The following is a 23,134-nucleotide window of genomic DNA, read 5'->3' on the forward strand; positions in this document are numbered from 1 at the left end:
ATTATATTTGGTTTCAATAATTTTATAATTATGAAGTGACTTTATTTATTATTCAAATACCTATCACAATTCCAATTTAATATGTAATTGAAAATTAAGATTCATAAACAACAAAACATGTAATTATTTTAATAAACAATTATTTTATTTTAAAAAATCAGTCTTTATACACAATGTACATTGAGTAACATTATTTTTCTCTAAATAAATTTCTATAACATTTAAATATACATTATGAAATCACATCACTATGTACAATTTTTACAATATGAAGTTTGTTTTAATTTACATTATTTATTTAGTCTACTTCTTCGACTGTTGGTCCGTTTGATTGCGCTCCAGGAAAACCACAGTTTCCTGACATTTGGGCACTACCACCTCTTTGTTCTCCATGCATTTTCATCATCAATGCAGAACACTTGCCTTGTAATTCTTTAAGTTTATTCTCATATTCTTCCTTATCAGCCAACTGATTATTGTCTAACCATTGTACCACAGCGTCACATTCTTGCCTTGCAGTGTTCTTTTCTGATTGACTCAATTTATCTCCTGCATCATCCAAAGCTTGTTTCACACCAAAGACATAGCTCTCCAATTGGTTTTTAGCTGCTATTTTGATCTTTTGTTTTTCATCTTCGTCTTTGTACTTCTCAGCTTCACTAAGCATACGGTCAATTTCTGCTTGAGACAATCTGCCTTTGTCGTTCTTGATGACAATGTTTTTCGAACGTCCTGAGCTGTTGTCTTTGGCCGATACATTCAAGATACCATTGGCGTCTAAGTCAAAAGTAACATCTATTTTAGGTACTCCTCTTGGTGCTGGAGGTATTCCGGTCAAGTCAAAAGTTCCCAAAAGATTATTGTCTTTAGTCATAGTCCTCTCTCCTTCAAATACTTGAATAGTGACGGCTGGTTGATTATCTGCATAAGTAGTAAAAGTTTGAGTCTGTTTGCACGGAATTGTAGTATTTCTTTCAACAATTTTGGTCATAACGCCACCTGCAGTTTCAATTCCTAAAGAGAGTGGTGTCACATCGACGAGCAAAACATCTTGAATTGCAGAACTGGTATCTCCACTTAGTATGGCTGCTTGAACAGCAGCACCATATGCTACTGCCTCATCCGGATTGATGGATAGATTGAGAGACTTACCACAAAAGTAGTTCTGCAACAAACTTTGAATCTTAGGAATTCTAGTAGAACCGCCAACTAATACTACATCATGTATTGCTCCTTTGTCCAGTTTAGCATCAGCCAATGCCTTTTCAACAGGTTGTAGAGTTGATCTGAACAAATCGGCACAAAGTTCTTCAAAACGAGCTCTTGAAACTCTTGTATAAAAATCAATACCTTCCATCAATGCATCAATCTCTATCGTAGCTTCTGAACTTGAAGACAGTGTTCTTTTGGCTCTTTCAACAGCAGTTCTAAGACGTCTTAAAGCTCTTGGATTTGTTTTCACATCTTTTTTGAACTTGCGCTTGAACTCCTCAGCTAGATGAGACACTAATCTATTATCAAAATCTTCACCTCCCAGATGAGTATCGCCAGCTGTAGATTTAACTTCAAATATTGATCCCTCATCAATTTGTAGGACTGATACATCAAAGGTCCCACCACCCAAATCGAATATCAATACATTTCTCTCACCCTTCAAGTTCTTGTCCAAACCATACGCCAATGCAGCAGCTGTGGGCTCATTGATTATTCTCATTACATTCAAGCCAGCAATCACGCCAGCATCCTTTGTGGCTTGTCTTTGAGAATCATTGAAATAAGCTGGTACCGTTATTACAGCATCAGTAACACTCTTACCCAAGTATGCTTCAGCAGTCTCTTTCATTTTGGTTAAAACCATTGAACTTATTTCTTCTGGAGCAAACACTTTACGTTCACCTTTGAATTCGACTTGGATTTTCGGTTTACCACAGTCACTGATCACTTTGAACGGCCAATGTTTCATGTCAGCTTGAGTTTTTTCGTCATCAAATCGTCTGCCAATTAATCTCTTAGCGTCGAACACAGTGTTGTACGGATTCATAGCTACTTGATTTTTCGCTCCGTCTCCGATCAACCGTTCTGTGTCTGTAAATGCAACATAACTAGGTGTCGTCCGATTTCCTTGGTCGTTGGCGATGATCTCCACTTTTCCATTTTGCCACACTCCGACACAAGAATAAGTGGTTCCTAGATCAATTCCAATGGCTGTTTTTCCGACCATTATTAAACAATTGATATACTTATTAAACAGTCAAAAGGAAACTCAGATGAAGTTAACAATAAAATAAACACACACTAAAATTAAATCGCTTGAGATATTGTAAATGCCAATTATATCGTTTAACTTCACAACGAACAACTCGCACTTTGTATTAGTACTGATGCCGAGTGAACTACTAGCCGCGTATATATATCCTCGTAGAATTTTCTAGAACGTTCGGCGGCGTTCGAGTCGTTTCGACGCTGCTCCCTTCGTCTCTCGCTAATAGAACAATATTATTGTGAGGTGTAGAATCTTCTCGAATTTTCTATGATCCTAAAAATATAACAACTCATTTCAAAAATAATTCTGAATCATTTTTCTCAATTTTTTAATATTTTATATTAAAAGAGTTGAAAAAAGTAAGTTAAGTTAGAGCAGAGAAAATATAGCATAATAAGTTTAAATTTTTTTGCATTTTGTAAGTCGATAAAAATAAATTTGAAATTTGAACTAGCTTAAATTTGTAACTTTTTCAGTCGACGGAAGCGACATACAGTTCTCCAGTCGTTATTACCCTGAAAAATTGAAAATAAATTCTTATCTATCAATTAAACAGTTACTTATCCCATGTTCTCCATACAGACAATTAAAATCATTAAATTAATCATTTATATAATTCATATAACTAATATAATAAAAATTGTTTTATTACACAATCGCTCTATCAAAAAAAGAAAAAATTCACATCTTTTATAAAAGATCTTTTAACAATTAAATATTAACCCTTAAACAGTCGCGTGGGGGTCTAACATACATATTAAAAAACGGATGTATTATATTGCATAAAAGGTGTACATAGATATAAATTTAGAAGATGGTGTTTATAGTAATATTCATTTGATTTTCATAAATAAATACCTTCAAAAAAAAAAAATGTATGACTTAAATATCCATCAAATTTGAAATGGTTCATATTTACCCCCACGCGACTTGTAACGTTATAATTTTTTTTTGGACTTGCATTTTTTTCAAAATATCGGTTTATCGTAAATGAAAAATATAAATAAGTATAAGACAGTAAATAAAAGCTTTTACAATTACAAAATGTATTTTTATTAATTTTTCTTGTATTTCTTTGAGCTCAAACATGGCTTATATTTATTGTTTTATGTGTATTTACCATTAACATAATCATTTTTCTGAATTGAATTTTTTTATAATTAATATTACAATACAATTTAATTATTATAATACGATTAGGGTCAGTAGGGGTAAATGTGAATAGTGGTAATTGTAAATGAGGCACCGATAATCAATGTGTCCACATTGCGATGGGATGTATTTATTACATGTTTAGTTCGTATTTGTTCAGTATCATCAAGTAGTGGAAATTCTCAATAGATTATTTATTTTTAAAACTTAATTGCACAGTCGGTGGCAGATCCACATATACACATTCCACATTATTATATCGATTATAACATTGCATTTACGATAAACCGATATTTTGAAAAAAATGCAAGTCCAAAAAAAAATTATAACGTTACAAGTCGCGTGGGGGTAAATATGAACCATTTCAAATTTGATGGATATTTAAGTCATACATTTTTTTTTTTTGAAGGTATTTATTTATGAAAATCAAATGAATATTACTATAAACACCATCTTCTAAATTTATATCTATGTACACCTTTTATGCAATATAATACATCCGTTTTTTNTTTATATCTATGTACACCTTTTATGCAATATAATACATCCGTTTTTTAATATGTATGTTAGACCCCCACGCGACTGTTTAAGGGTTAATATTTAATTGTTAAAAGATCTTTTATAAAAGATGTGAATTTTTTCTTTTTTTGATAGAGCGATTGTGTAATAAAACAATTTTTATTATATTAGTTATATGAATTATATAAATGATTAATTTAATGATTTTAATTGTCTGTATGGAGAACATGGGATAAGTAACTGTTTAATTGATAGATAAGAATTTATTTTCAATTTTTCAGGGTAATAACGACTGGAGAACTGTATGTCGCTTCCGTCGACTGAAAAAGTTACAAATTTAAGCTAGTTCAAATTTCAAATTTATTTTTATCGACTTACAAAATGCAAAAAAATTTAAACTTATTATGCTATATTTTCTCTGCTCTAACTTAACTTACTTTTTTCAACTCTTTTAATATAAAATATTAAAAAATTGAGAAAAATGATTCAGAATTATTTTTGAAATGAGTTGTTATATTTTTAGGATCATAGAAAATTCGAGAAGATTCTACACTTCACAATAATATTGTTCTATTAGCGAGAGACGAAGGGAGCAGCGTCGAAACGACTCGAACGCCGCCGAACGTTCTAGAAAATTCTACGAGGATATATATACGCGGCTAGTAGTTCACTCGGCATCAGTACTAATACAAAGTGCGAGTTGTTCGTTGTGAAGTTAAACGATATAATTGGCATTTACAATATCTCAAGCGATTTAATTTTAGTGTGTGTTTATTTTATTGTTAACTTCATCTGAGTTTCCTTTTGACTGTTTAATAAGTATATCAATTGTTTAATAATGGTCGGAAAAACAGCCATTGGAATTGATCTAGGAACCACTTATTCTTGTGTCGGAGTGTGGCAAAATGGAAAAGTGGAGATCATCGCCAACGACCAAGGAAATCGGACGACACCTAGTTATGTTGCATTTACAGACACAGAACGGTTGATCGGAGACGGAGCGAAAAATCAAGTAGCTATGAATCCGTACAACACTGTGTTCGACGCTAAGAGATTAATTGGCAGACGATTTGATGACGAAAAAACTCAAGCTGACATGAAACATTGGCCGTTCAAAGTGATCAGTGACTGTGGTAAACCGAAAATCCAAGTCGAATTCAAAGGTGAACGTAAAGTGTTTGCTCCAGAAGAAATAAGTTCAATGGTTTTAACCAAAATGAAAGAGACTGCTGAAGCATACTTGGGTAAGAGTGTTACTGATGCTGTAATAACGGTACCAGCTTATTTCAATGATTCTCAAAGACAAGCCACAAAGGATGCTGGCGTGATTGCTGGCTTGAATGTAATGAGAATAATCAATGAGCCCACAGCTGCTGCATTGGCGTATGGTTTGGACAAGAACTTGAAGGGTGAGAGAAATGTATTGATATTCGATTTGGGTGGTGGGACCTTTGATGTATCAGTCCTACAAATTGATGAGGGATCAATATTTGAAGTTAAATCTACAGCTGGCGATACTCATCTGGGAGGTGAAGATTTTGATAATAGATTAGTGTCTCATCTAGCTGAGGAGTTCAAGCGCAAGTTCAAAAAAGATGTGAAAACAAATCCAAGAGCTTTAAGACGTCTTAGAACTGCTGTTGAAAGAGCCAAAAGAACACTGTCTTCAAGTTCAGAAGCTACGATAGAGATTGATGCATTGATGGAAGGTATTGATTTTTATACAAGAGTTTCAAGAGCTCGTTTTGAAGAACTTTGTGCCGATTTGTTCAGATCAACTCTACAACCTGTTGAAAAGGCATTGGCTGATGCTAAACTGGACAAAGGAGCAATACATGATGTAGTATTAGTTGGCGGTTCTACTAGAATTCCTAAGATTCAAAGTTTGTTGCAGAACTACTTTTGTGGTAAGTCTCTCAATCTATCCATCAATCCGGATGAGGCAGTAGCATATGGTGCTGCTGTTCAAGCAGCCATACTAAGTGGAGATACCAGTTCTGCAATTCAAGATGTTTTGCTCGTCGATGTGACACCACTCTCTTTAGGAATTGAAACTGCAGGTGGCGTTATGACCAAAATTGTTGAAAGAAATACTACAATTCCGTGCAAACAGACTCAAACTTTTACTACTTATGCAGATAATCAACCAGCCGTCACTATTCAAGTATTTGAAGGAGAGAGGACTATGACTAAAGACAATAATCTTTTGGGAACTTTTGACTTGACTGGAATACCTCCAGCACCAAGAGGAGTACCTAAAATAGATGTTACTTTTGACTTAGACGCCAATGGTATCTTGAATGTATCGGCCAAAGACAACAGCTCAGGACGTTCGAAAAACATTGTCATCAAGAACGACAAAGGCAGATTGTCTCAAGCAGAAATTGACCGTATGCTTAGTGAAGCTGAGAAGTACAAAGACGAAGATGAAAAACAAAAGATCAAAATAGCAGCTAAAAACCAATTGGAGAGCTATGTCTTTGGTGTGAAACAAGCTTTGGATGATGCAGGAGATAAATTGAGTCAATCAGAAAAGAACACTGCAAGGCAAGAATGTGACGCTGTGGTACAATGGTTAGACAATAATCAGTTGGCTGATAAGGAAGAATATGAGAATAAACTTAAAGAATTACAAGGCAAGTGTTCTGCATTGATGATGAAAATGCATGGAGAACAAAGAGGTGGTAGTGCCCAAATGTCAGGAAACTGTGGTTTTCCTGGAGCGCAATCAAACGGACCAACAGTCGAAGAAGTGGACTAAATAAATAATGTAAATTAAAACAAACTTCATATTGTAAAAATTGTACATAGTGATGTGATTTCATAATGTATATTTAAGTGTTATAGAAATTTATTTAGAGAAAAATAATGTTACTCAATGTACATTGTGTATAAAGACTGATTTTTTAAAATAAAATAATTGTTTATTAAAATAATTACATGTTTTGTTGTTTATGAATCTTAATTTTCAATTACATATTAAATTGGAATTGTGATAGGTATTTGAATAATAAATAAAGTCACTTCATAATTATAAAATTATTGAAACCAAATATAATTGAGTTATAATGATCTTTATAACAGTAATATTTATGGTATTGTAGAGGTGGTGTATATTAGTGATTTTACTCCCTTTAATGTATTGACACAAATTTAGAATACTTTTAATATAATTCACACACAACTGAATAATTGTATCAGTTATCTTATAAAAACAAATAGCAATTCAGGTATGTAAACATATGTTTGGAAGTGGTACGTACGTTTATTTAAAAAATACAAATAAAATATTAATAATTTACAATATTAAATTAACTTATACAATTTGGTAAAATTTTACTCATATATGCAAATGAAGACATTAAAACTGATCTAACACTTCATTAGATTTATTATCTTTATTATTTATACAGAGTGAATCACATAGTTGTTTTAATTTATCATCGTCAACATCAATATTAATACGCTTCAAATAAGGAAATGCACGGGATTGTCTTAAATTACCAGAGGGCTGATTTCCTTGGTTTATTCGACCCATTGATCGTATAGTAGCTAAGTAATCAAAGCTTGTTTGGTATTTTCGGTTACAGTTTTCTAAACCAATTTGATTTAGTATATCTCTAGAAGTATCCCACAACTTTTGTCTTTCACTGAAAAACATATATGCGAAGATCCACATTAAGTTATTAAGAAACTAATATCATTATTTGTCATCAATTTGTGTAATAAATACCATAAAATTTCTGATGTAGCAATATATATTTCGTTTATGTCTTCTTGTATATTAAGTTTTTCATAAATCCATTGAGATAACTCTGTAGATAATAGGTTCAAATTACTATGTGAATAATTGTTCATATTTTGAGTAGAACTATCTCTTATTGTTATTTCATTCCAAAATGGTTGAGGATCTAAGAAGGTGTAGTTCTATAAAAGTATATCAATATTAGAATAAAATTTTTATCTATATAAGGTAGCATTAAATTTTTAAAAATGTTCAAATATGTTTTTTGTAAATTTCTCTTAGTCTTTATATCTAAGTGGGGTTACCCCTAACAAGTTGAAGATTTCATATATTTGGGTAGCACTATAAGCTTAGAAGTGAGACTCAAAAAGGAAATTATAAAGATAATATGCCTAGCTAATGTGGCATTTAATAAGAAAAGATGTATTTTTACTTCAAAAAACATTGACCAAAATATAAAAGAGAATCTGCTGATAGAATTGTTAATGAGAAAGTTTTAGAAAGGATATCTGAGAGGAAATTTATTATGGAAGAGTATACAGAACAGGCGAAATTAATTAGATTGAATACTGTAGAAGACAAAGATCCCTTATTAAATTTAGTTTTATTGTGGGCTATGTATTGGGTAAAATTGATTTAATGCAAGGGGTTTATAGACCATTAATAAAAATTAATACTTAATAAATTTGGAACTGAAATTATTTTACTTGAGTTTTGGTAAAAATCAAATTCAATTTTGATAGTTCATCTAAGTACTGAGACAAAGAAGATATATTTTCAGCTAGATCAGTCTTTTTATTTTTTGAAGAGTTTATTTTGTAGCATCCAGTTGTTGTTGGCCAATTCCACCAGGTTGAATTAATACTTAGATTATGAGTTACAGCAGACTTTAAAATATCCTATAAATTTACAATCAACAGTGCTCAAATATGTAATACCTGTTTATTTAATTATACAATATGCTTATAGTATTTTAAAATGGACAATGGAGTTGTTATAAATAATAATTATGTTAATTTTGTAGATTAAATTTATATAAAAATATATTATAAAATCTTTTAAATTTATATTACTATTCCATAAATAATTATGTAATTAGGGTCACATATATTATTTCTTATGTTTAACTTTTGGATACTATTCATTCCTTACTATTATTGTATTAAAATGGATTTGAAAAGTGTCTCCATTATAATGTACTATACATGCAAGGTTCAAAGGATAACACTTGTGTTCTCTTAAATGTGGCTGTTAATAAAATAAAAAAACTTTTTTACCTGCTTCAATTCTCCACTTTTTACCATATATTCTAACTGAATTATACTCTGCCTTATGTCGGGTTTATAGATATGAATTAATGAGTCTGTTATTTTATCTGTTACTACAGCACCCTCATTTAGTGCTATTAAATGAAGTAAACACTCTAAAAAATAATTATTATGTATTAATTGAATAAAATGATAAATATGATGACTTACTTAAATAATCTCTAGTTGGGTACTCAAAAAATAGTATTAATTCATTAGAGTTGAAAAATTTAAGTAAATGATTACTAAATGGATCATTAATTACTAAAATAAGTGGCCTTTTAGAATCAGTTCCTAATGTAGACAACGCAGAAATAAATCCATCATCATAATTTTCAAAAATAATATCAGCCTGAAAAATTAAACGTTTATTATAATAATTTTATTTAATATATTTATAACTTGTCTTACATCTTCTATAAGTATAATAGTCATTTTTTCTTTTTTGCATTCTTGTTTTTTAACATTCTTAATATTTTTTTTTTTTTCTATAAAAATAAAAATTAGGAGCATATATTACAAAATTAATTTAATAATATATTGAATACCTTTAACCATATTGAAAATAGGATTTTTTTTTACTGCATGAGACTGGGTTGCTTCTATTAAATCTGTTAAAATACGTTTTCCATTTCGATTACACGAAGCATTCAATTCAATAATCTTAAAATAAAAAAAAATTACTTTAATTATTTAAAATTTAAAATTGTATTTTTATAGATTGTTATCATGAGCCTAAAAATGTTAACATAAAAAAACCTCAGATTTAATGAATTGTTATCATAGTAAAATGTGTTCTCAAAGGACATTTAAATTGTTTTATCAACAAAACAAGTAATTATTATAATATTTATAATTTTTTTATATTTGTTCAATTTAATTCAAAAAAATTAAACAATGAATTACATTTGCATCAAGTTCACTAGCAACAGCATAAACAGCAGCAGTTTTTCCACAGCCAATAGGTCCAACAAGAATTGCTATGTTATGAGGAACTTTATGAGTATTGTTACTATCATTATTGTCGATAAAGTCATGATCATAATATTTATCTAAAAAATAAAATAATTAACACTACAATTTATGAAACTATTTCATAAGAATAAATGTAGTATTATATTCATTCACCTACTAACATTTAATGTTTTTATTATGCTCGCTTTTCTTATATGATTCCAACCATTTTTTCAATTTTTTTACTAAAACACTATTACTTAAAACTTCTGTATTAGAAATTGGTTTATACTTATTAATCCATAGATTTTCACCTTCAATAGAATTTTTCATGGCTAGCACACATTGTTTTTTCAATTTTTTGTACGTATCAGAAACAGGAAAATCTGGTACCTATGAAATAATTACGTTTATTTAATTTAAATATTTAATAATAATTTATATTTTTCTAAAAACATACAATCTTTTTCAAAGATGATAAAATTGATGAAATATTATTAGATTTTGTATATGGTTGTAATGTTAGACACTTAGAATTTGAGCTCAATGTATTGCATAGAAGATCAGAACTTCTAATAATATTGTCATGCAACACTGGATCTTTAAGAATCATTTTAATTATTGAGTTATTATGTGATATTGACCAATTAGCATGAGTTATTTTTGGAAAAAGACATAACTCTTCAAAAAAGAAACTGTTATAATTTAAACATTCATTCTTTCTGCAAAAAAAAAAATTTTGTATTAATAAATTTAGCTAAATAGTTATACACTAATAATTTTATACATGAAATATTAAAATTATAAACATCTAAATGCAGTAATTTATAACAAGATGAGAACATACGGAATAACGGACTAAACTTGACATAGGTTTATGAATCACTGCTAATGTATAATGGTAAGTATTATAACATAGTACACTAAAATATTCTGTTTCCAAAATAGCGGGACAATCAATCTTACTATTTATTATTTTTGATATAAATGAAACATCGAAAAATTCCTACTGTTTGACAAAGGTTCTGAATTATATAACCTAGCTATTTCATTCAAAGGTTTATCTAAACTTTAACTTTATATCTTAAGAGATATAAAAATCTATTTTGAATTTCATCCAACATATTATTTAATCCTATTCAATTAGAATTCCATACTGTTGAATCTAACAAAATTCCTGAGTGCACTAAATAGCAGTTAATACTTTTAAGCATATAGGATTAAACAATTTTTGAAAATTACGCTTAATAAAAGTTAGGTTCAAGGCTTTATTATAGATGTGTTCTATGTATACATTAAACGATAAGTCAAATGACATAAATATACCTAGATCTTTTATACATTCACTAGTGTGAGAATATTCTTGTCTATTTATTCACATTGATGTCTAAAGTATTATTGTAACATCAAACAGAAAAATCATTAAGGTCTTTTTGGTGTAACTTATAATCTTCATAAGATGATATAGATTTGTAGGTTTAAATTCATCAGCAAATAGATAATTGCTATGACGAAAAATTGTATTTACATCATTAATAATATTTAGTTTCCAAAAAAAAAAATTTTAAATTGATACATACTCTTCTGCACAAATATTTATAAAGCTTGAATTTCCTATTTTTTTTTCATTTTTCATACAAAGTAGTAATGTAGGGTCACTTTTTCTGATTTTATTTATAGTTATTTTTTTGTTTGGTAAAATCATTAAGTTGTCTTCTTCATCAATTTTATTTTCATTAACATTTAGTGTTTTACCAAAATAAGCAAAAAACGCTTTCTTTTGTTTTGAATCTCCGTTACAGATGGTGGTAGATTTTTCTTTTAATGATAGTGTATCACGCTTTTCTTTAGCGATTTTTTTCTTTTTGTTATCTGTGAAAATCCCATCATCACAAGATCTTTTAGCTGGTCTTCCAGCCATGTTAATCAAAATGAAAAACTAATTATAACCACAGTTATCTCATTGTAGCCACTAAAAAAATCAATCGTTAAAAAAAGGGATTCAAGGATCGTTGATAAACATCATTAGCAATCAAATTTACTTCATATCAAAAACAGAAAATAAATTCCCGCTTTTTTTTTATCGTGTATACAAGTCAGATTGACAAAGACGACTACAGATATGGATAATAAAATAGATTGCTAAGTGTTCTATATTGCCAATGTTGGCGATTGAAGCCATTTAGAGGTCATTTTTTTTGGACAAACATTATCATTCTCTATATTTTGTGTACGTGAATATACAATATTAACTACAATATAAATAAATTAGTATCGTGTATCTATGTTCGTGTATAAATATATTGTTATGAAATCAAAAAAGTTCTAGATAACAATTTTTTTTAATTTGATAACAAAATGTTTAGCTTAAAACCATAGATCTTATAAACATGGATAGGACATTCAAAATTGAGGCCTTTGTGTTTTCACGGTCCTGAACTGATATGAACATGAGGCCGTTTATTTACATTTTAATTGTGATAAGCACATAAAATACTGTTTTTTTAATTTTGTAATAAGTTATAAATTATACCTTATAACTTTTACATTATTATAAATTACATAACTCATACTAATTATTTATTACTAACCATTAAATAATAAAAAGTAAAATCTTATCATGTAATAATGCAGACAAATAGCCTCAATTTACTATCACCATAGTCTTCACTGATAACGCAACAATGTCCTATCCATGTTAATAAGATCTATGCTTAAACAAAATGGCTCTCAAATTGCTTCATCTGTTATCATGTCTGTTATGAGTAACTCATAAAAACTAATAACTTTAACTCAGTAAAACTAAATTATTAACAGTTAATAATTTAGTTTTACATCTGTGGGGACTACTACAAGCTAAGGTCCAAGCTATAGTACCACAGATAAATTTTAAGTTTTATCTTATCTATGATAACTTAAGATATCATAGATAACATGACGTGGAGGATATTTAATAATGTTCTTATACAAAGTTATGTCGAAATCAAAACCTATTTCTGACGACAAAATTAATACATAAACAGAAAAATTAGTTTAAGTACGACTTTAAACTACGTAACAGCTATTTGAATTTACATCTCATTATCAAAATATTAGTAATTGTTCATTTTATTTATGGACAGTTATATTTATCAATCCGAAGTGTAGATTATATTTTGTCTAGTTTTAACTATAAGATTGTAAAAGAATTAAATTTTAATAAATTAAAATGGAACATTTAGAATTATTGTCGCGTAAATTAGAAAATATTAAAGTGGATCGCGAGGCTAATGGCCTAGCAGCAAATATACCTTGTCCAAAGTCTGTTATGAGATATTTGAAACCTAAAGAAAATTTGAAGTAATATAGTTTAGAATATACCTATTTTTCTTATCTTTTTGTTAAAAATACTTATAAAAGCGTTATCGTATTTTTATAAATATCTACAATACTTTGTTTCATTTTAGTTGTAATATATGTTAGATTTTTTTAATCATATGTTGGATAAATAAATTTTGCTTAACTGTGCTTGATTGATATTTTTATATTTGGTAATGTAAACTAATAATTCGATTACTAAATTTTAACTTTTTTTTTTTTTTTAAGTACATAATTGTTAATAAATTTGAAGTGATTTTCCATTATATTTTAATGTTTGAATTTCTATATTATCAACCTTTTTAGTACATACTTTTATAATACGTGTAAACATAACATACTAGATTGCTAAATTACTAATTTATATTGTTAAATTTGGTATTAGTTTTTGAATAGCTTGAGTTTATATGAATGTCCTAATTTAAAAATTTAAAACTTAAAAGTAATATAATACATATTTTATAGATTGAATGAAAAATGTTGTTTGAAAGAATTTAAAACTAAAATTGCTGGTATTCTTAATGGTCATTCATCAGGCTCACCAACAAGGACGGATGAAGCTTTTAATTCAACTATAGTCATTAATTCTGATGAAGAACCAAATTTTGATTTCAGAAGGTTAGTTCTGCTTTTTTTTTTAGTGATTATTTATTGTATGATATTTAAATAATAATAATAATAATTTATTGATCTTAGTACTGCAGAAGTTTTAGAATCTCTAGTATTTACCCCAAAAAATAAACTTAAATCGGAAATTTCTGAAAATACTGGAATTATTATTAATGATTCTAACAACAAAAAGATATTTAAGAAGCGACAAAAAATAAGGCAGAAGACCTCTGAAAACAATAATAGTTTTAGTAGTACAAAACATGATAAATCAGCCTTAGAAAATTTGTAAGTCTGAATAATTAATTAAAAATAAAAATTGTTCAATAATTATTGCCTAATGCAAAAATAAAATCATAGCTTTAAATTTTACATTTTTGTTATATTATAATAAAAAAAACTATCATGATTCATAAATAAAATACACTAAAATTTAATTCTAGGAGAATTAATTAATTTAGCTTTATCAGTTTCCACTAGGAAGTTTGCAAAAAAATGAATTAATATTTAAGTAGCACAACATTTTCTATTTCATTTGATTATCTTGTAAAATTTATTTTTTCAAGTTCTGTCATTATTTTTGCCGATTAACAATAAGTGTTTAAAAATTGTGATAATTTTTATATTAATTTATCTACATATTTATTTTTATTTAGTAATAAAGGTTTCTATCCTGATTATCTTTCATTAGAAGAAGTTCAAATAGGAATTAAAAATGGTGAACTATTTGAAGGAATTATACGAATTAGTCAGAAATGCTATTCTGAAGCTTATGTCCCATCACCTGTTAGTTAATTTATTGAATTGAACTTATTTATTATTTGTTTTAACTTAAATATGTTACTATTTTTTTGCAGGACAAGTCAAAGGATATTCTAATAAATAGCATAAAACTAAGGAATCGAGCATTTGATGGTGACAAAGTAGTTGTAAGAATACTACCTAAGTCTCAGTGGCGAGTAAGAATCTTATACTTGAAACATTTAAGTCCTTAATGACTTTAATCTGATATTCAGAGTAAAACAGGTCTAGCTAACAACTCTTATAAATTTTGATGCAGTTAAAACATAATTTATGCATTCTGTAACTAAGTTAAGCCTCCTTCTACCTTCTTTTTCTTTACTCCTTCAAACTGTAACATTTACACTATTTAAAAAATTTCTGGGCCTCATTCCTCCTTCTGTCTAGCTATAAAAATGTTATGTTAATAATGTTAATGTTAATATAAAAATTTTAATTTTTCGAATAGTGTGAATGTTATAGCTTGAAGAAGTAAAGAAAAAGGAGGTAGCTAGACAGTCAACAATTTCATTTTCTAAAATACTGGCAAGACTAGAATCACAGTGATATAAAACAGATTTGTTTTGAGGTTGTATAGAAATATAGAAATATGTGAAACATATAGAAATATGTGATCTAATTGCAAGGCTAAAGAGAGAAATAGTACAGAATGGGTTGGACTTAATGGCAAGTAGGCTTAACTTAGTTATAGAATGCATAAATTATTGTTGAAAAAAACTTTAGAGAAATGTTAATTATATCAATTTGGAATGAAACAAACAAGTACTTAATAATTAATAAATTAAAAAAAAATAATATTAAAAAAATAAAATTATTTTAGGAAAAATTTAGTAGTCAACGATAAATTAATCAAACTGAATATATTTGTTTGTATTTTGTAAATACTATTAATGTGTATTAATATTTTTATTAATTTAGTGTACTTATTATTACTATTTTATAATAAAATATAATTTAAAAATTACATTTTTAGAATCAAGATACTGATGATTGTCAGAAAACTGGAGAAGTGGTATATATTTCAGAAAAAACTGAAAATCGTGTAATAGTTGGTTATCTACAAATAGAACGAGGAACTAGTACCCGTTTTTGTATGTTAATACCTAGAGATCAACGTTACCCTATGGTATTAGTTAAAACTTCTAATTGGCCTAAACAAATAACTTTTCAAAATAACTCTAAAGATTCAAAAGATCTATATTATGCTGTAGTACAACATTGGGATAACTTTAGATTCCCTAAAGGGTAAAAGATTATTAAAGTTAAAAGATATCTTAAACCTTCAATTAAAATAAAATTTACTTATTTTTGTTTATTAGAATTCTTAAAGGAGTTTTGGGTGAAGTGGGTGAAATAAAAGCTGAAACTTTAGGAATACTTATTTCTCATAATATACCAGAAAATCCATATCCTGAAGATATCAAACAGTATTTTCCATCACCATTTTCTATAGATAATGAATTAAATCATAGAAAAGATTTTCGGTATTGTTCTAAAAATTTTGATAGTCTTAAATATACTCTTTTGAAAAAAATTTTTTTTATTATTTAGAAAACAATGTATATTTTCAATTGATCCTCCTACTGCCAAAGATTTGGATGATGCTCTTTCATGTACAATTCTTCCTAATGGAAATTATGAAATAGGTGTTCATATATCAGATGTATCTCATTATGTAAAACATGGATCACCTTTAGATAAAATTGCGGAGGAACTTGCAACTAGTGTGTACTTAGTTCAGAGAGTAAGATTTTATTTTTTAAAATGCTTCATATTTTATTGTTTATTTAATATGAATACATTACATTGGATGTAAAAATTAGGTTTATCACATGTTACCTCCAGAGCTTACTATGATGGCTTCACTGTTGCCAGGAACTGATAAACTAACTGTTTCAGTATGCATAGAAATGACACCTAATGCTGAAATGGTCAATCAGACATTTTGTCGATCAATAATACATTCTTGTGCTCAGTTGCACTATGCTCATGCACAAGTATGTAAATTTAAATAATATTGTAATCTCTAGTTCCCTTTGTCATAAATATTTCACAGATTTTCTTGGAGAATCCTGAAAAAAAGGATTGGAAAGAATCAGATTTCCCTACTATTTTTAATGGATACACTGTAAAAGACTGTGCTATGGCTGTTTGCCATTTGCACAAATTAGCATCAATAATGAGAAAGAGACGATTTAACAATGGTGCTTTAAGTATTAATCAACCTAAATTATCATTTGAAATTGATCGTGAAACATGTGCTCCTTTATCATATTCTCTGTATATTCTTCATGAGAGTAATTGGTTAGTTTATTCAAAGAGTTAATTATCTTTTTAATAACTTTTATTAAAGCTGCAAATGTTTTATTAATTAAGGTTAATTGAAGAATTCATGCTTCTAGCAAATACTTTAGTAGCAGAACATTTAAATAAACACTTTCCTACAACAGCTTTGTTAAGAAGCCACCAACCCCCCGATACTGCACTAATTGAAAAAATATCAAAAATGTTAAAAACTTATAATATTGAAATAGATACTACTTCAGCTGGAACTATTCATAAGTCAATGGCTTCATATTATAAAGATGAAAAATGTTTTAATAAAGATATAGTTATTAGTAATCTGATGTCAAGACCAATGGTTGTAAGTGAAATAATAACATTATATATATAATTTGCTATTAAGTTTGTCATTTATTGATTTTTAATTGTTTTTTCAATAGCGGGCTGAATATTGTGTAACAAAACCTGATACTAATATGACTCATTATGCTCTTAATGTTCCATATTATACTCATTTTACATCTCCTATACGTAGATATCCAGATATAGTTGTACATCGTTTACTCATTTCATGGTTAACAAGTACTTCAATAAAAGAGTATGAAGAGTCTGATGTCATTAAATCGTAAGATATTATCATATCTGAAATGACAAGTATAATAAATGTCAACTGTTATAATTGTAGGATTGCTGATAATAGTAATATCAAGAAAAATAATGCTAAAAAAGCATCCGAAGCTAGTGTTGAAATTTACACTGTGTGCTTTGTCAGTAAACTTAAATATATTGATGAATATGCATTAGTAATGGATGTTAAAGAAAATTATTTTGAGGCAATTGTTTGTTCTATGAATATGAATGTTAGAACGTATGTTAATATTGTAAGTATTACTTTAATTGTGCTAATGAAATTAATCTTTATTATATTTTTTAAATTAATAGAATGAAAAAAATCAAGATTTACATCATAAAGCTTGTCATTATTCTGTTGTCGAAGAAAAGCCAATTTTGACAATTGTTTGGGATGATAAAGGCGATGTCAAACAGCAAGTACAATTATTTAGTAGAGTTAAATTACGGCTAGTTAAAAAAAAAAATTGTATGAAATTAAAAGGTATCTTAATACTGGATAAAACAACTCCAAATTAAAAAATTTTGACTGTGATATAATTTTAACCATTTTTTTTTTTTATACTTATGATATATTTTTTTAATAAATTATTTCAATTAATTATAATTTAATTATTTATGTATTTTTACCAAGCTAACTTGAAGTATCATGGATTATGTCACACTAAGTTTTATTGTTAGGTATCTACCAAATTTTTAATACATAGTAAAATATAATAGTTCTATAATAATCTTACTCGAATAGATACTTTAAAATTGTCTTAAAACTGATGAGTGAATATATACACATGGATGATTATCATAATCCTATCTTTTTTAAATCTAAAGTATAAAGTTATTGTGAAATATTTAATTTCAATAACTAGATTAACAGAGTTTGTAAAATAATATTTTATTATAATTTGATACTATATTGGATACCACGTCCAATCTTCAAAATTGGCTGATGTAAATCAAATTATGTTTGAAAAAAAAAAGTCAGAGTAGTAAAACTAATAAATTTCAATTACAGAGTTTGTTTTATTAAATATTCATGTAAAGTTTAATAACATTTAAAATATTATTTACTTAATAATATATATCAGGTATATTAAAAAGTAAAAAAAACAAAATAATATTTATATATATTATATCGTACACATTTTATACAAAAAATAAAGAATTATTAAAACAGTTCACCAAAATATTTAGTTAATAGATATTATACTATTATTGACCCGATACCGAATTTGTATGATTATAATTAACAAGTCTTCTGCCTACTAGATATTTGTCATTTTTTATGTGTTCATATAGCCTTTTAAATTGTCGAACTTGCATCATCATGCCTTTAATGATAATTAACATTAACATTAAAGTAGGATATATTCGTCTAGCAATCAGTAGCCGAGTAGATTGACTTTTAACAAGTAGTGGTACAACTGAATATGCTACAACATACGGTATAGCCAGAAATAAACTTAAAACGGCAATGACAGGTACTGCAAGGTCTCGCATCATTGACTTAAGATCTAATCGCATGAAACCATCTCTATAAGTGCGTTCAATAGCTCGTCTAAGAGCCCAATCAGGTCCCATTAAGGTGATGGCACATGCAATTTTCATATACAGTACACCAAGAGCCCAATCTTGCCAAGCCCATAAAACTGGTGTCTGATGTAGTGGTACTCTGAATGGTACTACCATAACAAGCTCTAAAAGCAATCCAAATAGGAATGGTATAATACCTAGTAAAACAATAAATGCTACCATTGCTTTTGATCCAACTTTCAACCAAAACTTTATTCTATTGATCACAACAGCACGACCCTCTGGTAACCATCCTGCTATGAAACAAACTGCTCGCACTGACAGCCAGCAAATGTAAGTACCACATGCTGCTGTATACAATTCGTGTATGTTTGGTGATTGCGATGGCTCAGTAGTTGTTGGTAAAACAGCTGGCCAAAATGACATGGCTAGACGTCCTAACCACACAGGAATAGTTATGATCGATAAGCTGATAATAACTACAGATATTGCAACCAAAATTAAGAGGATAATTAAACGTATTGCAAAATGAGTAGGACGCGTGTATGGTCGGAATCCTACAGGTCCTCCACGTCTTAACAAACCTTCATGAGCTGCACCTAAATCAGCTGCAGGTGGATGGATTGGGGCTAAAACAGGTTGGGGCTCTTCACCATCCCCAAGTAAATAAGATTTTATCCCTAACACATGTGAAACTACAATACACCAAAAACGAATACCCATTTTCAACCAGTTTCGAGTATGAGTTTGCTCAAGTAATGCTGGTAATACAACTTGTAAAAGCAGTAATTCAAGTGATAATTCATTGACTGAATCGCTGTGTAATGTTACATTATAGGGTAAAAATGATGGCCATAAAAATTTTAGAATTCGAATTGGTAGCCAAACAACTAAAAAAACTGCAGTTCCAAATATCATAGCTGAAGCAATAAGCCTTCTTCCATGCTGCAACATACCCTGTTGAATTAATTCCTGAAATTGTAATTAAAAAATTAAACATTATTTCTCAAGTAAGAAAATAGATGTTTTTGTAATACCTGAATTGGACTGAAATCTGGGTCATTTAAATTCCGTAAGAACCATAAAACTCCAGGTCGTACAACTTCTCTTAGGAGTAGCACAAATGACGCAAAATAATAGACGTACACCATTCCAACTAACCAGTGGATAAACATTGAGGTGCCTGGAGCTAAACGAAAACTGGTTAGTCTATCTTTAAAACTAGTGTCAAACATTGATAATGAACATATATCTAGCCACCATCCACAGACTAAAGGCAACACTCCTATTTCCACAACTGATAATAATGAGACCTAAAAAAGAAGTAAGTTATTTTAGAGTGTTTAAAAAAATAATTTATGTAATTAACAAATATAGATAATTTTATAAAAATAATCTAGTTAAATTCAATATACAAGTAATTATAAAAAACGTGGAAAAATTGATTATAGCCCTTCCCCAAATAATTTGTTCTAGTTATGCTGATGTGAATACAAACAAGTGTTCCAAAACAAAAAAAAATATTATTTAGATAATATAAAAATTTTAATTTATTGAAATCTTAAATCAATTTATTATTATTATTTAGTTATATTGACTATCATACATTTACCTTTACAACAATATAACTTAATCCAATAATACGTTTAGACCGTCTAAATCCAATAACCGTAGCAATTGTATGCATAATAAGTAGACACATTCCAATAAGACAATACCCACAAAGTGTAGTAACTAATCCTTCAAAATGTGAAGCAGCAACTTTATCTTGTAAAGATAATGAAGAAATAGCTAGATTTCCCATTTGGTATGGACAGAATGCAAATACTAATATAAAAAGAGCATTCATTGAAACTACCCAAAAAACATGTTCTAAAAAGACTAATGATCCATCTAATCCTAATAATCTTTCCCATGTTAAATCTTCAGCAGCACGATCACCCCAATCTATTGGGTTCCAGTGACCATCATCAATTTGATTATTTATTTCTTGTCTAATTTCAGCATCAATCTAAAATTATCAAGTAATTAGAATAAAAATATTTAAGTGTCATAATTTGATTTTATATAAGTTAGTATTTACATCATCAACTGGATTTTCTTCAGGAATAGGTGGTAACAACAAATTAATTTGAGGCTGATTATTTGGTTCTTCTCTTTCTAACCAGTCAGGTCCACCACCATGTAATATTTGTTCTCGTAACCAAATCAACCCAATAAATGCAAATAATGTACAAGTCACAACAAAACAACCATGAAATATATCACCAGATATGTTTTTTGATGACCACATATCAATAGGTAATGACATAACCTGAAAAACAATTAATACATAAAGTTTTTGCAATAATATTTTATTATTAGTAAATTAAACTTACAGCATCAAAGGAGCCATTGAAAAGGCTTCGATATATACGACAAGCTGTAAAAGGTACAACACAAAGCCAAGCTAATCCTACAAGAGTGAAATGTAGCCAATATTTAATACCAGTTAAGAGACTGGATGTAATTCCTGCAGCTACATCTTTAATAGGGAGTCTACGTGGCATGTCTGGTGCATAAATAGGTGTAAATGAGAACCGATAACTGCAAAGCTCGCAATACTCTTTACGGCTATACCGCATCCATTGAACTAAACATTCTTGATGAATGTATTTAATGCTTCCAGTACAAATACATGGATGAAATAAGGGGCGTTCTGGCATGCCCTCCGATCGGCACACCCTACATATGTCCGCCCCCTGTGCAGGGTCGTCCATATCACTTGTCATATAGTAGATTATAAACGTTTATTCAATTAATCTATAAAATGAAATTTATAACAGTTTATTAATCATTATTTAAAGATAGAAAAACTAAAATAAATATTACTCTTTTTTTGTTTTTATTATTATCAAAAACAACATATTGGTTCAGAATATTACTTTAAAAAATAAAAACTGGAATTTAAAATTATAAATGAACTACAAGTTAAAATTTAATTATTAAATATACAATTGGTTTACTACCAAATTATATTTAAATTTTTCATGAATATTAAATATTACTAATCAAAATGAGGAAATTATTATTTAAATTAAATGAACTAAGTTAGCATTTGTTGAGATATTATGTTTCTATAACCAAAAAAATTTCATCCTAGTTTATTATTTACATGTATAATCAACAATAATCATTTGTTACTAAAATATTTAATTTTTTTCTAACATACATAAGTGTTCTGTATTTCTTAAGTTATTTGTATTACAATATTTTTTATATTACGAGTTTAAATGTATTAGTAATAATGATAAACCTTAAAGATTTTAAAGAACTTCATTTGACAATCAACTCATTTAAAAAGTCAAAATTAATTGCGTCATACTACAAATAATAATTAGTCACAATATTAAAATATTCCTAATGACAACTTTATTCCTTATCATTAGGGTTTTACACCAGTCTCTTCAAGACAAATAACAACATACCTCACAAAGTTTAAACGATTAACAAAATATAGCCGGTGTTTCTTCACTATAAAATGGTCTGTTCTCAACACAGGTTGAAATAATTCAGTGTCACAAAATATAATTTTTCAATATATCATTCACTACAATATCAGGTTTTGGATCAATAACACCTTAGAATGTTATCATTCACGTCATATACTTGCTTCAGAAGATTATAACTTTTAAATCTATGCTTTTACATATAACCGTATACCACTACCAGCTGTTACTTTTGAATAGTGTTTGATACCATTAGTTAAAAAAAAAAACTTGTTGCTAATAAAAAATATGTAAATTTTATCAAATTTTATGCTAAAATATTTTAGTATGAAGGTGTAAAAATTCTTGAGAAATTCATTTTTACATTTTATGGACATTTTATGTTGTATTCATACTAAAAAAGTATCGTATTTTTGTTTTAGGATATGAAAGTTGAATGTAATTAATTGTTATCATTGAGCCACTAAATACGGTTTGGTAGACTTGACTGATAAAA

At 28.3% G+C, this 23,134-nt stretch overlaps 5 protein-coding genes across 7 annotated transcripts; 2 read left to right on the forward strand and 3 right to left on the reverse strand.

Annotated features, from left to right (window-relative positions):
- Nucleotides 1-123: 123 nt before the first annotated feature.
- Nucleotides 124-2,392, reverse strand: LOC126895121 (heat shock protein 70 A1-like). Its single transcript, XM_050666630.1, has one exon. The coding sequence runs from the start codon at nt 2,219-2,221 to the stop codon at nt 299-301; it is 1,923 nt and encodes a 640-aa protein (XP_050522587.1). The 5' UTR covers nt 2,222-2,392; the 3' UTR covers nt 124-298.
- A 2,208-nt stretch (nt 2,393-4,600) lies between these two features.
- On the forward strand, nt 4,601-6,870 carry LOC126895122 (heat shock protein 70 A1-like). Its single transcript, XM_050666631.1, has one exon. It carries the CDS (start codon nt 4,773-4,775, stop codon nt 6,693-6,695), a length of 1,923 nt encoding a protein of 640 aa, XP_050522588.1. The 5' UTR covers nt 4,601-4,772; the 3' UTR covers nt 6,696-6,870.
- A 309-nt stretch (nt 6,871-7,179) lies between these two features.
- On the reverse strand, nt 7,180-12,511 carry LOC126895119 (uncharacterized). Of its 3 annotated transcripts, XM_050666628.1 has the most exons (12): nt 11,983-12,511; nt 11,521-11,912; nt 10,401-10,662; nt 10,123-10,333; nt 9,893-10,038; nt 9,535-9,649; nt 9,398-9,474; nt 9,158-9,338; nt 8,957-9,102; nt 8,387-8,578; nt 7,668-7,861; nt 7,180-7,584 (listed from the first exon to the last, which is right to left on the reverse strand). In XM_050666628.1, exons 2-12 carry the CDS (start codon nt 11,859-11,861, stop codon nt 7,296-7,298), a joined length of 2,154 nt encoding a protein of 717 aa, XP_050522585.1. In that variant the 5' UTR covers nt 11,862-11,912; nt 11,983-12,511; the 3' UTR covers nt 7,180-7,295. The 3 variants fall into 3 exon arrangements, with proteins under 3 accessions (XP_050522585.1, XP_050522584.1, XP_050522586.1); XM_050666627.1 differs by having other exon boundaries at nt 11,521-12,511; XM_050666629.1 differs by lacking the exons at nt 11,521-11,912; nt 11,983-12,511 and adding an exon at nt 11,267-11,391.
- Nucleotides 12,512-12,768: 257 nt separating this feature from the next.
- On the forward strand, nt 12,769-18,205 carry LOC126895117 (DIS3-like exonuclease 2). Its single transcript, XM_050666625.1, has 14 exons — nt 12,769-13,279; nt 13,763-13,915; nt 13,994-14,194; nt 14,563-14,692; nt 14,764-14,865; nt 15,681-15,952; nt 16,027-16,191; nt 16,259-16,451; nt 16,531-16,704; nt 16,764-17,011; nt 17,084-17,351; nt 17,431-17,615; nt 17,676-17,871; nt 17,933-18,205. Exons 1-14 carry the CDS (start codon nt 13,149-13,151, stop codon nt 18,137-18,139), a joined length of 2,625 nt encoding a protein of 874 aa, XP_050522582.1. The 5' UTR covers nt 12,769-13,148; the 3' UTR covers nt 18,140-18,205.
- A 415-nt stretch (nt 18,206-18,620) lies between these two features.
- Nucleotides 18,621-22,784, reverse strand: LOC126895118 (E3 ubiquitin-protein ligase MARCHF6). The gene is made up of 6 exons (XM_050666626.1): nt 22,618-22,784; nt 21,529-21,952; nt 21,234-21,464; nt 20,763-21,161; nt 20,188-20,463; nt 18,621-20,122 (listed from the first exon to the last, which is right to left on the reverse strand). Exons 2-6 carry the CDS (start codon nt 21,919-21,921, stop codon nt 18,830-18,832), a joined length of 2,592 nt encoding a protein of 863 aa, XP_050522583.1. The 5' UTR covers nt 21,922-21,952; nt 22,618-22,784; the 3' UTR covers nt 18,621-18,829.
- Between the last annotated feature and the right edge of the window lie 350 nt (nt 22,785-23,134).

Source organism: Daktulosphaira vitifoliae, unplaced genomic scaffold, assembly GCF_025091365.1.
Source record: "Daktulosphaira vitifoliae isolate Bord-2020 unplaced genomic scaffold, ASM2509136v1 Scaffold_1, whole genome shotgun sequence".
Lineage (NCBI taxonomy): Eukaryota > Metazoa > Arthropoda > Insecta > Hemiptera > Phylloxeridae > Daktulosphaira > Daktulosphaira vitifoliae.